At 31.3% G+C, this 15,857-nt stretch overlaps 1 protein-coding gene across 2 annotated transcripts; it reads left to right on the top strand.

Annotated features, from left to right (window-relative positions):
• Positions 1-7,068: 7,068 nt before the first annotated feature.
• LOC112737277 (DNA topoisomerase 1) lies at positions 7,069-15,092 on the top strand. Of its 2 annotated transcripts, none has more exons than XM_072213146.1 (16): positions 7,069-7,461; positions 8,282-9,716; positions 9,854-10,048; positions 10,556-10,636; positions 11,309-11,368; positions 11,511-11,605; positions 11,684-11,840; positions 11,951-12,076; positions 12,571-12,651; positions 12,784-12,874; positions 12,991-13,124; positions 13,569-13,637; positions 13,741-13,830; positions 13,939-14,042; positions 14,121-14,289; positions 14,750-15,092. In XM_072213146.1, exons 2-16 carry the CDS (start codon positions 8,325-8,327, stop codon positions 14,816-14,818), a joined length of 2,913 nt encoding a protein of 970 aa, XP_072069247.1. In that variant the 5' UTR covers positions 7,069-7,461; positions 8,282-8,324; the 3' UTR covers positions 14,819-15,092. The 2 variants fall into 2 exon arrangements, with proteins under 2 accessions (XP_072069247.1, XP_025642884.1); XM_025787099.3 differs by having other exon boundaries at positions 8,279-9,716.
• Positions 15,093-15,857: the final 765 nt, after the last annotated feature.

Raw genomic sequence — 15,857 nt, 5'->3', positions numbered from 1 at the left:
TAGACATTCAAAGATAGATATTAATTACGGTTAGTCATACTTACTAATAACTCTGGTTTCTTGTGTTAACTATCCAGTGCTATCATTTAATATTTTACCATCTCAATACTTACTAATAATGTTTAGGACAACTTAATTATACAAACATCAAGTTGTATATTCTATAGTTAGAATTTCGATTTAATTCTTAAAATTTATTATTTTCAAAATCTTGAATAAGTTTATCAATTTTAAATGATTTATAATTTAAATTTAGTTAGAATTTTATGTTTTACAGGTTTAATTTATCTTTTCAATTTTACATAAAATCTTAATTTTTTTCAAATTTTATTTATATAATTACATGTTAATTCTCTTGTTGTGATCTTAAGTTTAATAATAATAATAATAATAATAATAATAATAATAAAAAAGACAACTACAAACCCTAATCTATTGTGTAAGGGTACAAAATAATGGATTATCTTAAAAGAGCATACCAATTAAAATATATTTTTATTTAAGGATCAAATTAGTTTACATCTATTAAGATTTACCCTCTGGCCACTGATGCTTTTATAAGAATTCAACAAATGCAGGATATTTGAACATGCTTTAGGATTAGCTTTACATAATAAGATGGAATCATCAGCAAAGAGGAGGTAGTTGACCTTGGGACATCGCCTATGTATCTGAAGACCTTGAATTAGTCTGTTTTGTTCTGCCTTGTGTAGTAAGAAGGAGAGACTTTCTGCACAGAAGAGAAAAATATAGGGAGATAGAGAATCTCCTTGTCGAATACCTCTATTTGGTTTGAAGAAACTATAAGGTTGTCCTTCCACAATAACAGAATAAGAAACAGTTGTCACTAATTCTCGAATCCACATGATCCATTCTTTAGCCACAACACTCCCTCCACTACTCGTACACTACTGGCTAATTCTATAAATATTAATCATATTGGAGTTCAGGATAAATACCTTGGTTTGCCTTCTACAGTCTCTAAATCGAAAAAGGCTTCTTTTAGTATGATCAAAGAAAATGTTCAGAAAAAAATCCAAGGGTGGAAGCGCAATCTTCTATCGTCAGGTGGTAGACACGTATTGCTTAAGGCAGTGGGAGAAGCTATTCCTATTTATACATTGTCTTGCTTCAAGTTGCCTGATGGTTTAATTTCGAAAATTCACTCTCTACTTTCTCAGTTCTGGTGGGGACAAAAAGGTTCTGAAAGACGGATAACTTGGATTAGCTGGGACACTATGACTCGCCCATGAAAAGAAGGAGTCCTTGGATTTAAAGATCTCAGAATCCAAAATCTGGCGCTTTTAGGCAAACAGTTTTGGTGACTCGTAACACAGCCTACTTCCTTATTATCCAAAATCCTAAGAGGTAAATACTTTAGCAATGGTAATGTTATAACGGCGGAAATTGGAGTCTTACCTTCTTGGGGATGGAGGAGCATACTGGAAGGCCGAAAGATTGTTGAAAAAGGTCTTAATTGGGCTGTGGGTACTTGAGAGAATATCCGAACCTTTGAGGATCCTTGGCTGTCTCCTTCGTATCCTTTAATGATTTCTGACATGCCAAATAGACAGGCTATTTCTGAGTTAGTTCCAAGAGTTAAAGATCTAATTACTAAAGATATGAATTGGAATCAGAATCTCGTTCAAGAATTATTTCACCAAGACGTTGCAAACAGGATTTTGTCAGTTAAAATTCAGCAGAGTAGAGACAAATTGCAATGGAATTTGAACAAATTCAAGTAATATGATACAACTTCATGTTACAGAATTGGCTATTTATTTTACCATCCGCCTCTGGAGCTTTGCCCTAATTATATGCAGTAGAAAAAGCCATGGATTGATCTATGGAAGTTGAACTTGCCTCACAAAATTAAGCTATTTATTTGGAAAGCTCTCCATGGCCGGCTTCCGGTGCTTGCTCAGATTCATCACCGCATCCCATCTATATCACCAATATGCCCCTGCTGTCATGAAGCAACCGAAACAGTCACTCATTGTTTGATCGATTGCTCTAGAATTAAAGATGTATGATCTCAGAGTTATCTTCGTGACTGTCTTTCCCCTCAGAGTCCTAATAACTTTTGGACATGGTGGACTGCATCAACAGAGATGCTTAACCCGTTGAAGAATACTAACCGTAATCCTCAATTGCTTGCTATCATTTGCTGGAACTATTGGAAAGCTCGCAACCAGTTAATTTTTGAAGGTTCTACTTCAATGCCGTCTGCCTTCTAACAAGCTCTGTCAAGTTGCTCCCGTGAAATCCAAAGAACTCCCAGTTTAGGTCGTCATCTCCACGAGGCAAGCTCTTAGTTGCATTCAATTTGATTTATCATTCTTTCTTCTTTAAGATTTTTCTTCTTTTTTCGACCACGCACCGTTGGATGAATACTTTCAGTGTAGTATTTTTGAGAAATCCCCATCTTTCATTATGCTGTCCTACTTTTGGACATCTTTGTATTCTATTTTTCAATAATTAATGAAATATAATCTATTATCTTTAAAAAAAAATAGTTCACATTTTTATAGGGTGAATTATAGTATACAGAGCAAAAAATCATACAAATTTAAAGATATGTTTTTTGTTTATACACTTATAACTAGAGCTGGCAATGGGTAGGGTAGGGTAGGGTTTGGACCCTACACCCTAATCCTACCGCGAGTTGAAAATTTTATTAAAACTCTATCCTACCCTACTCGCAGGTTGAGAATCTCTCAACCCTAACCCTACCTGCACCCTAAAATTCTAAACCTTACCCTACCCGCAGAAATATTAAATTTTTTCAAAGTAAATATAAAATTCAATCATTTCGAATTTTATACATATTAATAAAATAAAAAATAAAAAACTAATGCTTTAAATTACTAAATTAACTAACTAATTTTAATGGTTATTTATTTATTGTAAATCATTACATAAGAGAGGTTGTGGGTTCAACTTTCACTTCCTTCATTGTATACTCAATTTTTATAAAATATGTGTTATATATGAGATGCGGATAGGGTAGGGTACACCCTAAACCCGTATCCTACCCTACCCGCAAGCATATTCGGACCGTACCTTACACTACCCTACCCGCAGCGGGTCGGATAGCTTATCCTATCTGAATGGATTGGACCGGATTGAATACCCGCGGGTAGAATATGAATTGCCAGCCTAGTTATAACATATGGCTTGAGTGGCTTGAGTGATGTAATAATAATGTAAGAAAGAGAAAATAAATTTTGTAATTATTACAGTGTAAGTAGAGACTATTATTTTTGTTACGGAATAGTAAAAACGAAACTTTTGGAAATTAAAGGATTACTTGTGTTAAAGTTTTTTTTAGTATAGTATTAAATAAAAATTATTACAGAACATCGTTTATACTATATGTAAAATAAAATAATTTTAGATATAAATTAAGAATATTTTTTTAAAAATAACAGTTAAGACATTGTTTTTAATTAAATTTATTTGAACAACTTAAAAGGAATAATTGACAAAGATAATACTAATTTAATATTAGCTGAGTTTATTTTATTTTTAACAAGCAATCAGCATGTAAAAATAATATTCTTAATTTTTTAAATAATTTTGCTTTGAATAAATTAGTACTTAATAAATAAATATTGAAATTTTAATTCAGGACATTTTATTGAATAAATTAGTTTTTTTAATAATATAAAAAGACAAATTAATTTCTTCTATTTTCAATTTTTGTTAATTTGATTCTTTTATTAAATTATTTTTAGAAAAATAAATGAAACTTGTCACTTTATAAAATAGGATTTAGTTATTTTGTTTCTTAAGAGTATATGTTAATATTATAAATTAATTTTTTTATTAAAAATAAAAAATTTAAAATTTTAATATATTTATTTTATATTTATTAAATACAAATATTTAGAATATTTTACTAATAATAATTTTATTTTGTGTCAAAAAACATATATTAGTTGAATTCTATAAAATATACTATAGCTTGAATTATTTCTTTTTTATTAGAGGTAAATATATTTAATATTTTAAAATATTCAAGGCTAATTTGATTATTTTAAAAAATAATTTGGGATATTACTTTCTTAGTTTGATAAATTACATATAATAATAAATATTTGATATTATATATATTATTTGATTAAACTATCGAAATCGTATAATCCTCTTCAAATCATAAGTAGAGGAAGTATATTTAATTATAATAAGTTTGATTTTGTCTATATTAGATATATCATTTTTGTGAACTATTAGATTTTATTAATTGAAAATCAAGTGATTTAATAAAATAAACGTACCGAATGATTTTAATAAATACAAATAAAAAACCATCGAAAATTAAATATCTTGTTATTAAAGAATAAAGAATAAAAAAACATTATATTGATATTAAGTGTTAACCATTAAAATTATTTTTCAACACCATATAAAATATATAAACAAAATTCTAATATTGTTTTCGCCTCTCATTTTATTTTATTTTATTTTTTGATAAACAACAAAACCTAAAATAAGATAAAAATTAAAGAAATGAACTTTTCTGTCTCAATTTGATTTTTTGATGTAATAATTAAAAAAATTGCACCTTTTTTGTTCATACTTAAATTTCTCAAGCAAACTCAAAAAAAAAAAAATATTCATAAAAAAATTTAAAAAAAAGTGGCTACAAGATTAGTTTAGCTGGTTTTTATATTTCTTAAGTTATCCTAACTCATAACTTTATTAAAATAAAAAATGAATCAAATTATAATTGAGCCTAAAATAAATAAAATAAAATAAAATAAAATAAAATAAAACATAAAATAAGTCTTAAAATAAATAATAATAATAAAGTGATGCCTATTTGATCTACCTTGACTAATAAGAATTTTTAATACAATTTGTAAATAGTAAAACGTTTAGGTTTTTATAATCGTTAATCATTGTCTTAACTAATTCTTGATAATTTTTTTAGACAAATAATTTAACCATGTTTACAAAACCTTCTTTTATTCTCTTAGTTGTTACTTTTGTAAGTGGACCAATTGGCATATGGCAGTTTTTAGTTTATCCCATAGAGCTTGTATTATTCATTTTCTTCTAAAAAAGATTCGTCTTCGAACCTGCATCAAAATCAAAAGAAGCTAGGTTAAGACATTAAAAGTAGATGTCACATTATACTCACCTGAAAAGCCAATTTTGTAAGCATTGTCATTGATCCTTTCTAGCACTTGAAATAGACCATCATCCTTAAGGTCTAACTTGAATTTTCTTTGAGTAGAAACCTCTCATTTCTCAAATGAATCCATATCCAGCCACTAAATTTAAAGATAAGTTGTCTTCGATCTTTATTTACTCTTTGAACGGTCAACCTTTTTTTTTTTTAATTAACTCAGTTGCTTTCCAGTGCATTACTTTAACTTTTTCAACTTTACTTTCTCCATCCAAATTAATAAGATCACTCAAAGACAAAAGTAATAAGTCTAAAATAATTCAAAAGGATTAAAACCATAAATAAGTTCAAAATAAGAAAAATCCGTAGAAGAATAAATAGTCCTATTATAAGCAAACTCAATAAAAAATAAACAATTTTTCAAGTTCTCAAATTCTTACTAACAACAGCACGTAATAAGATCCTTAACATTTGATTTACCATTTTAATTTGACTATAATAGAGTATAATAATTTTGTACCCAACTTACCCTACAACACTTTCTAAAAATTATTCAAAAGTTTTACGTTATGATCAGAAACAATAGTTTGGAGAACATCATATAAGCACACAGCCTCTTTACTCAACCTGTCTATCATAACAAAAATGCTATTTGTATATTTCTTAATTTTAGGCAAAATAAAAACAAAATTCATATAAAAATATTAACCTATAAATATATAGAAACAGATAAATTAAAAAATATATAAATTATGTGATAGATTTAAATTTACTCTATTCACATATAAAATATTTTATCTTATAAATTTTGTACAATAAAAGATATTTTAGAAAAAAAAATTAAATATCAAAATATTTCTATATCTCCTTTGTATAATAGATAGATTATGATTATTTGATATGATTTGAATTAGTAAATATCAATATATATATATATATATATATATATATATATATATATATATATATATATATATATATATATATATCATATGATATATGTTTTTGTTGCATATAAAAAATATATTTCATGGCTGAAAATTGTATTTAATTTAAATTGTGAAAATTGGACTATCTAATTTTATTAAGTTGCTTGAAATTAAGAATTTAATTGCTAGATATATAAATTTGAAAAATTATTTGAAGTAAAATTAAAATTATCTTTTATCAGTGAAGATAATGTAATTTTAATGAAAAAAAAAATACAATTCATATACTTTGACTAAGTTATATATCATGTTAGAATAGTTTCCGTTAATTAATAAAAACTAAACATAAATGTAATAATGTCTTGATTTTGTTTAACATGTTTAATTATTTCCATGTAAAAATAAAAAGAAAGCAAACTAATAAAATGTTAAAATGTTTATAACAAATTAACAATACACGTTATAATTATTTTTTTAATATATACTTATAAATAAATATTTAACAATTTTTTATATATCATACGAATACTATTCTTTTATAATTATCATTTAAAAAGTTGTGAATAAAGACGTAAAGAAAAAATAAAAAAATGTGTTATTATTGTTTAAATAGTTAAATATGTATTATTTTACCGTTATATATAATTATTTAATCTACTAGTATATTACAATAAGAAAAGAAAAAAGAAAATAAACTTGAGTCAATAATTCGAACTGAGAATATTACAATTACAGTCTTTGTATTTATATTGGAACTCTCTCTAATAAAAGAAAAAAGGACACCTATCACTAGTTTGAACCACAAAAAATATCTGTATAAAATCTGTATAAAGTGAATCTTTACACTAGTGTGACTCTTTTTATAGTTACATGAATCCAAATTATTAAATTGCCATTGAAACAAAAATTGGGCTATAAAAAATTGGGCCAAAACAATGAAACGAAACATATTGGGCCGTGTTGAGATATGGGTTTGGGCCCATTGAAATGGGTAGGGTGAAGGGGTATTGGGGGGTCCGAACAAAGTGGGCAGTAGAAAAATGAGAAGGGGTGAGATATGGAGGAGGAAAACGTTAGCTGACCAAAGTCACCGGACGCTGAACCTGACACCTGTGACCCCTCTCTTTCTGTTTTCTTTCAATTCATTCATATAATCGTAAGTTCCCAAATTTCGCTGAGTTCAACTCGACTCGACTCACCCTAACTCGTTCCCTTCCCTTCCCCTCTCATTTCTCTCTCTTTATTTGTTGTATCTGTCAGCTACCCTCACCTCACCTCACCTTACCTTACCTTACCTTCGCACTTCTCCGCCATATTCCTCTCTATCTCTATCTATCTATCTATCTATTCACTCTTCACTTCCACCACCGCCATTCCTTATTCTTATTCTTTCTCTCTGTGAGTATGCTAATTAGTTATTTAATTCTTTATTTCATTGCGTTTTATCTCTCTTCAATTTTATTTTATGTTTAAATGGCATGGATCTTTTGCTTATCTGCATTTTCCCCCCTTTTATTACATGCACTTGTTATTCCCCTTCTTTTTTTAGCTTTTCTCTTGTACCGATACCGCCCCATAAGCTTTACGCACTAATGATTTAATTCTTGATTGTTTCTTTGTTTTTCTTGGAGGTTAATTTCATTGACATTTTTAGACTAGTTGTTGGTGGTGATGGTGGTGGTGGCGGGTGTTGTTTGGGGTTAAAATGTCTTACATGTCCCCTTTTTGTTCTCTGCTGAAATTTGGTATTGGGTTATGTGAATTTTAGCTTATCGTTTATTGTGTTTTGCTGATACTTAGTTTTTTCGCAGCTTCTGAGAGCTTGGTGGTGTGAATTAGGAATTGGTGATTTTTCATTGTTCTTCGTCTTTATATAAGAGGAGTTGTGTTTTACTTTTCCCCTAATAGAAAAATCAAATACAACTTGAGTTTGTCTCAGAAAGTATTAGGGTTGTGGGGTTTGGTATTGTTTTTTCTTTTGCTTTAGGGTTATATTGTTCTCCCCCATGTGAATATGTAAGAGCAAGTATGGATAATTGAGGAGTCCAGAGTCCCTTTGTTTTAATGGGCTACCATATGTTATATTCATTAGCTGTGGCAAATGGATGAGATTGCTTACCCTTATCTTGGAATTGAAATCTACTGCTCCTGCAGCGCTGTGTAAGTGATTCTTTATTTGGTTGTTATTCTTAATGTAAAATTCTTTTCTTCACAGCAGAATTATATGTGATGCGCATGCCAACACTTTCTAAAGTTGAATAATGGCTGTTGAGGCTTCTGACAAACCAGTTTTGCCCAACAAGTTTGATGATGACGATGATGATAATATGCCATTAACTATAAAACGGTACTCATCGAATAAGAAAAGCCAATTGCATTCAGATGTAAAGAAGTCAACTTCACATAGTCAAGATGGTCATACATACAAGAGGATTTCTGGCGTGCCTTCTTCAAATGGTCAATCTTCTAGCTCTAGTGCACAGAGGGGTAATAATTTCTCATCTGCTAAGGCTTCATCATTAAGATCCCCCCCATCTTCAAGCTCTAATGCACAAAAGGGTAGTGCTGCTCCATCTGCTAAGGCTTCACCATTGAGATCACCCACATCTTCAAGCGCTAGTGCACAGAAGGGTAATGCTGCTCCATCTGCTAAGGTGTCACCCTTGAGGTCACCATCGTCTTCAAGCTCTAGTGCACAGAAGGGTAATACTGTTCCATTGGCTAAGGCTTCGCCTTTGACATCTCCTTTGAGATCTCCTGTAGGTGTCTCAAAACGACCAAATTCACTTGCCAACTCCACTTCTGCCAAGTTGCCTATGGCGAATTCAAAACCTCCTCATCCAGCAGATAAACCAAAGCCTCTTATTAATCAGAAAGTGTCTGGTGATCTTAAAAAGGAAACAAAATCAATCAAAGATTCTTCAAAGAATTATTCTGAAGATTCAGAGGATGAGGAGGATAATAAACCATTGAGTGCTAGGTTGAAGGTGAACAGTAACCACAACAAAGCAACCCCGGTCATCATCAAGAAGTCTGTTGATGATTCTGATTCTGATGATAATGTCCCTTTGTCAACAAAGATAAACTGGAATGCAAACATGGGAACATCTAGTAGTAATTATGACAAATCTGATCAGAAAAAGCCTATTCCGAAAGTTCAGAAAGAGCCACAAAATGGTTCTGGTGCAAGTAATAAAAGACCCATAGATAACAGTAATTCCATGAACTCTTCTGCAAAGAAGTCAAAGATTTCAGAGCCAGCCTTGTCAGTGAAGCCTAAGCAAAGCTCTCTGAAAGTTGAGCCAAAGGTAGAGGATGATGATGATGATGTACCTATTTCCCAGAGAATCAAGAAATCGGCCACATCAGCTAATAAATCATCTTCTATAAAACAGGTGACAAAGATCACTAAAGTTAATAAGGCTAGTACCAAATCTTTTAAGAAACAAGCCAAGAACAAGAAGTTGAAAAAATCAGGAAGTGGTTCAGAATATTCCAAATCCACTAAACTTCTTCCTAGCTCTGGTGATGGCCAGAAAAAATGGACAACTTTGGTTCACAATGGCGTCATTTTCCCACCTCCTTACAAGCCCCATGGGATAAAGATGCGCTACAAGGATCAAGATGTTGATTTAACTCCCGAGCAAGAGGAGGTTAGGTCTTTTCTCTGGAAACTGTGTTCTTTCATCTTCAAGTGACTGATTGCTCTTGTTAATTAATGTTCTTCAATTTATAAAGTCTGTTTCCTTAGAGTAGCTGACAGTATTATGAACTAAAATACATATTGCAGGTTGCAACAATGTATGCAGTCATGCTAGAAACAGATTACATGCTGAAAGAAAAGTTCAAGGAAAATTTCTGGACTGACTGGCGTAAATTGCTAGGAAAGAATCATGTAATTCAGAATTTGAAAGATTGTGACTTTAGACCAATTTACAACTGGTACCAAAGTGAAAAGGAAAAGAAAAAACAAATGACTGCAGATGTAAGTTGGTAGCTTTTTTATAGACTTCTCAATATTTTCATTATTAATAATAGAATTTGATATATTAAAGCATTACTTTTGCTCTTAGGATTTCTGGTTTGCATCCGATATATGCATGCAGTGATTTGTTTTAGAGAGATGTAATTTTGAATTTAGCTGTACGTCTGTGTAGTCCTAATAATAGAGTACTTCATGTCTTTGGTCATGCTCTACATAGTTTGTTGATCTTGCAAGATACAAGTTTGTTGATTTGTTAACAACTTCCGGTAGGGAGTAGAGAAGCAACTAGGTCAATTTGCAATCGTCCTGCTAAATTTTACAGTTTTGACCCGTTGTCGGCCCAACATCAGTCTCATTTTTAAGGATCTGGGATTAGATGTTCTATGTTTGTATATCTGTACAGAGTTACATCTGCATGTATGTATGTTCGTATTGGCTACTTAATTAATCTTTGAATTTCATAAGTCATTTATTTGATTGTTAAGTGTTAAAGCTGTTCGTCTGCAGGAGAAGAAGGCCTTGAAGGAGGAGAAAATAAAACAAGAAGAGAAATACATGTGGGCCATTGTTGATGGTGTGAAAGAGAAGGTTTAGTCTGGTTTCCCTTTTCTCAAAAAATATTTGTCAATTTATCTTTTGGATTTCTTTCTTAGGATTTTCTGGAGAATTTATGACCTGTGATCAGGCCATTATATTTTGCAGGAGAAGTAATGTGTTACATTCTCTTTACTTGGTCTTGCTTTAGAGGTTGTTAGGAATTTTTGTTATCAAATTTGAATGTTCACTTTCACTTTATATTTTGATCTTTAGTTGGTGCTAGATTGGTCTGCGAGTCTGGACCACTGGGGCACCAACAATCCTCCGATTACCATTTCATGTCTTTCCGTGTCTATTATCTTATTGTTTGGTAAATTGTTTTCATATCCTTCAACTTAAGGAAGTTTTGCTGGTGTAACTTGCAATCTAGTCTTTGGGTTTTATCTATCAATATGAGTTTCACTCTAGTATTAAGTCAATGGCACATTAGAAATCAAGGCAAAAATTGAGAAGAATGCACGTGCAACATGACATCATTGTGTTTATATTGTTAATATTTCAGTATAATTGTTTGTGTTTTTATATCTATTATACACATTTTTCATTCAAGCTTTCAATTTTTAAATATATTCTCATAATGCTATTCATTATAGAAAAGAGAAAAAAGGGGGCGGTGGAGGGATCAAATTACGATTAGTTCTTATTACATCTTTATTATTTCAGGTTGGTAATTTCAGAGTTGAACCACCAGGATTGTTCCGAGGCCGTGGGGAGCATCCTAAGGTAATGATACATTTGACTGGAGTTTGACGTGCAGATTTTCCTGATTTGATTGTTTCATTCAAATAGTGGCTGCATCTCCAGAACGTTTACCCATTTCAGTAGCTTCCATTACCTATTCACTGATTGCAACGAATTTTATCAGATGGGAAAATTGAAAAGGCGCATTCATCCAAGTGATATCACAATTAATATTGGAAAGGATGCTCCAGTTCCTGAATGTCCTATTCCTGGCGAAAAGTATGGGCCTATCAAATCTTATCCAAAAAGAGGACTTTTGGCTCTGTTTTTATATCATTAAATTTTGTAATCTTACAGGTGGAAGGAGATAAGGCACGACGATACAGTTACATGGTTAGCCTTTTGGAATGACCCAATCAATCCAAAGTTATTCAAATACGTGTTTCTAGCAGCTAGTAGTGCCCTAAAGGGTCAAAGTGACAAGGAAAAGTATGAGAAAGCCAGGATGTTGAAGGTGCTTGCATGCATTGCTAGATTATTTGAACTAGTCTTTCTCTTGCACACTGTTTTTGGATGAAACTTAAATGGAATTCAATTCCATTGGTTCTTGATTTCTCTGTGCAGGATTATATAGAGAACATTAGGGCTGCTTACACAAAAGATTTTAAGAGTAAAGATATTACTAAGCAGCAAATTGCTGTTGCTACTTATCTTATTGATAAATTAGCTCTGAGGGCTGGCAATGAGAAGGTATAATCTCTATCTATTCCCTCTTCACCAAAACATTTATATACTGGAATATATATTAAATCTTCAAGTCAATTTGAATGAAAATCACTTGTTTGTGTCATTAAAGTTGTCCATATTCTAAATTGAAAATCACTTGCATGTTTTATTTGATAGTTTTGTTTTCCAAATATTTCTAAGATGTCACATAAACAATGGGGCAAAAATGCAAAATCTGAGCTTGTTTGTCAGTTGTTGCAATAAAGTCCCGTGTTGTTTGGGATGAGATCTTCTTGACCTTTTGATTGGTATTTACTGAAAAAGTTATTTTGATGGATGGATTATATTTCTTTGTTGATTCAAAGGAGGTTATTCTCATAATCCTGGCTGGAACTACAATTCTGTGAAGTGGATTAATTGGAATATTTTGAATGTGTAATCCTGGCATGGTCTCTTAGTTTATATATTGCCTTCTTCCTCACATATTGCTTCAAGTTTTCATGTGTTTTTCCCCTCAGGATGATGATGAAGCTGATACTGTTGGTTGTTGTACATTAAAAGTGGAGAATGTGACCAGAGAAGCTCCCAACAAACTGAAGGTAATTTTCAGTAAGGGTTGATGAATATATGTCCTTTGGGGCATTCTAAAATTTTCCCAATCCCTCTCCTAAGGTGGTTTATGATCAATTTATACTTGATGGTTGGCATATTTCCTTTTTGTTAAATTACAGTTTAACTTCCTTGGTAAAGATTCTATCAAGTATGAGAATACAGTTGAGGTTGAGCTTCCTGTTTATGATGCAATTTTGAAGTTCCAAAAAGGTCAGGAACTGTCTTCCCATCACTAAAAAAAAAAGAAGAGAAAAAGACAAAGAAACTTTATTTGTTACCATTATAAGTGAGAAGCTTTCAAATACATTCCTGTTATTAATTTTCAGATAAGCGCCCCGGTGATGATCTTTTTGACAAGTTGGATACAAGTAAATTAAATGCTCATCTGAAGGAACTCATGCCTGGCCTAACTGCAAAGGTCTTCCGTACATTCAATGCATCTATCACGTTGGATGATATGGTAAGAACTGCTTTATTGAAATGGCATGTTCTGTGTAGTAGCAATTGGCATTTGTATATTTTGTTAATAATTCTATGTCTGACATTGAAAGTGCTCTTTTGTCCACCCTTATCCATTCAGGTTAGAGGGCAATTTTAACTATTGAAATTTTCTATTAGATTTTAATTTTGGCACCATTGGAATATTGGATTACCTCTTTTCATGTCGAAGGTCATATAAAAATGTACAAAGCACAGAACTATATAATAGCTCTGCCAATACACATGGGAAAAAACACAAAATCTTCTCTTGGAGCTACTCACCCATGAAATTCTATAATAAATCCTTGTGCTTCTAGATATATTCCAAGTGGAAGGTTCATTTCTTTTGTATTTATGATGATTTCTTGTGTTGGATTATATATGGACTTGCATGCTTAATTTTCCGGGAATCATGTGACAACAGTTGAATAAGGAAACTAAAGAGGGTGATGTTGTCGAAAAGATTCTTGTTTATCAACATGCAAATAAACAGGTAATTTCACTAAGTGATCAATTCTTTATACCAATGATATTGCATTTGTGTAATTTTTTTTTTTTCATGTTCAAGTTTTATTGACTTGTGTTTTCCGTAAAAGGTTGCAATCATTTGTAATCATCAACGCAGTGTTTCAAAATCTCACTCGTCACAAATTGAAAGGTTAACAAACAAGATTGGTGAGCTTAAGGTAATGGACTTGTTACTGGGTGAATTTCTTGATTGATATGCTTGAATTTTACAGTAGACTTGCCTTGTGGCTCATAAACATATAATTGGATTTGGCTTAATCTTGTAGGATGTTCTGAAGGAGCTAAAGACAGATTTGGACAGAGCAAGGAAAGAAAAGCCCCCTCTAAAGGGTTCAGATGGAAAGACAAAAAGGAACTTAGCCCCTGAAGCGTAATATACCTTTTCCGAAATTCTTAATGATTGCTTTGGTTAGATGTGATGTATAATTTTGGTAAATGTAATGCACAGGCTAGAGAAAAAGATCTCTCAAACCAATGCAAAGATTGAGAAAATGGAACGTGAAATGAAGACAAAAGAAGATCTGAAAACTGTGGCATTGGGCACGTCCAAGATAAACTATCTTGACCCTAGGATTACAGTTGCCTGGTGCAAACGGCATGAGGTTCCCATTGAAAAGGTGCTGGCTTCTTTTCTTGTATATGATAAGTTATTTTGTTGTGTTTCAGCATATTTTTGGATAAAATCATTAAAAATCAGTTTTTGCATACCTGCATTAATTTTAAAAATAATCAAAATACTAGTTCACTGCATCTTTTTCTTTTTTCTTTTTTTTTTTATTTCTTTTTCAAATGCAAAAATAGTAGTTTCACAGGAAAGTCAGTTTTGAGCTTTTCAATCATATAAAGATTAGAACTAAGATCACATGAGAGAAAATAAATGTTCCATAGAAGTTATCCATGTGTCTCCCCAACTGATAAAACCAAAATCCAGTATGGGGGCTGCTGTTTGAGTGCTTCCTAATTGATGGCATGTGGTTTTACACCTCAAATTATGCTTATAGTTCCCTTTGGTGAGCTGTGACCTGTGTCATCTTAGAACTCATTTTGTCACTTAAATATTTTTTGTGAAATGCTCAGATATTCAACAAATCGTTGCTGGCAAAATTTACTTGGGCAATGGATGTGGATCCTGAATTCAGATTCTGAGATCCCTAAATGGAGGGCATGTTGCAATGCTGCTGGGGGAAGACATTTCTTTCTTACTCATTTCTTCTCTATAATTTTTATTTTATTTTTTTTCTGTTTTTCTCAAGTCCAGCGGAAATTAATGTTGTAACTCATCTAATCTAATTTATGGGGTGAGTTTCCCCCTTTCTCCATTTGACTGGTTTTATGTTTAAACCGCCAGCCATTCATAGTTAAGATTTTAATGTGATACACATTGGCAAATGTGGAAAGAGTTAAAAGTTTTGTACTTCCATTCTTCAATTTTTATTTATTTATTTTTTGGTATTCTATCATTGGTACCATCTCACATAAGTGAATTTCAGGCTTTTAGGATATAACACTCGACAGTAGTACCCGATGCAGATCACAATGGAGTTTAATTGCTTTGATTTGGTTAGCTCCTTAGGTTTAGTTCTTTACTTCTTAGCTATGATCCACGGACACGGGACACGTTCGAATTTTAAAATCTTATAAGGTACGGGGACACGCATACATATAAAATATAAAGTATTTTTTAAATAAATCGTAATAATATTTTGATATTTTATTGATATTAAAATATAAATTAATTTTTTTAATTATTTTTAATATTTTAATTTAATTATATTAAGTATTTAAAATATTTTTTTGTTTTAATAAATAATAATATATACTATAACTAAATTTATTTCAAAAATATATGTTAAGAATAAGACTGGACACGTTGACACGTGATGGTATTTAGGTGTGTCTAAGCGTATCCGGAGAAGAATTTTTTACTTTTTATTAAGGCACGGTTGGACACCGCAGACACGTGTGTTGGACGAGTGTCGTGTCCGAAATGTGTCCGAAAACTCAACAAAGTGTCCGTACTTCATAGCTTCTTAGTGTTTCATAATTTTAACGAAGGATGATTTATTTGTTAAAATTTTTGTTGGCCCATGTAATAAGTAGTTATATATATTTTTTCAATAACATTTGAATTCTAGCTTGTACTAGTTTGGTTACTCATTTCCATTTATTGCAAGGACTTAGAAGG

This window comes from Arachis hypogaea, chromosome 13, assembly GCF_003086295.3.
Source record: "Arachis hypogaea cultivar Tifrunner chromosome 13, arahy.Tifrunner.gnm2.J5K5, whole genome shotgun sequence".
Taxonomy (NCBI): domain Eukaryota; kingdom Viridiplantae; phylum Streptophyta; class Magnoliopsida; order Fabales; family Fabaceae; genus Arachis; species Arachis hypogaea.
Note: the sequence above shows the minus strand (reverse complement) of the source record. Positions and strands in the feature narration are given on the sequence as shown.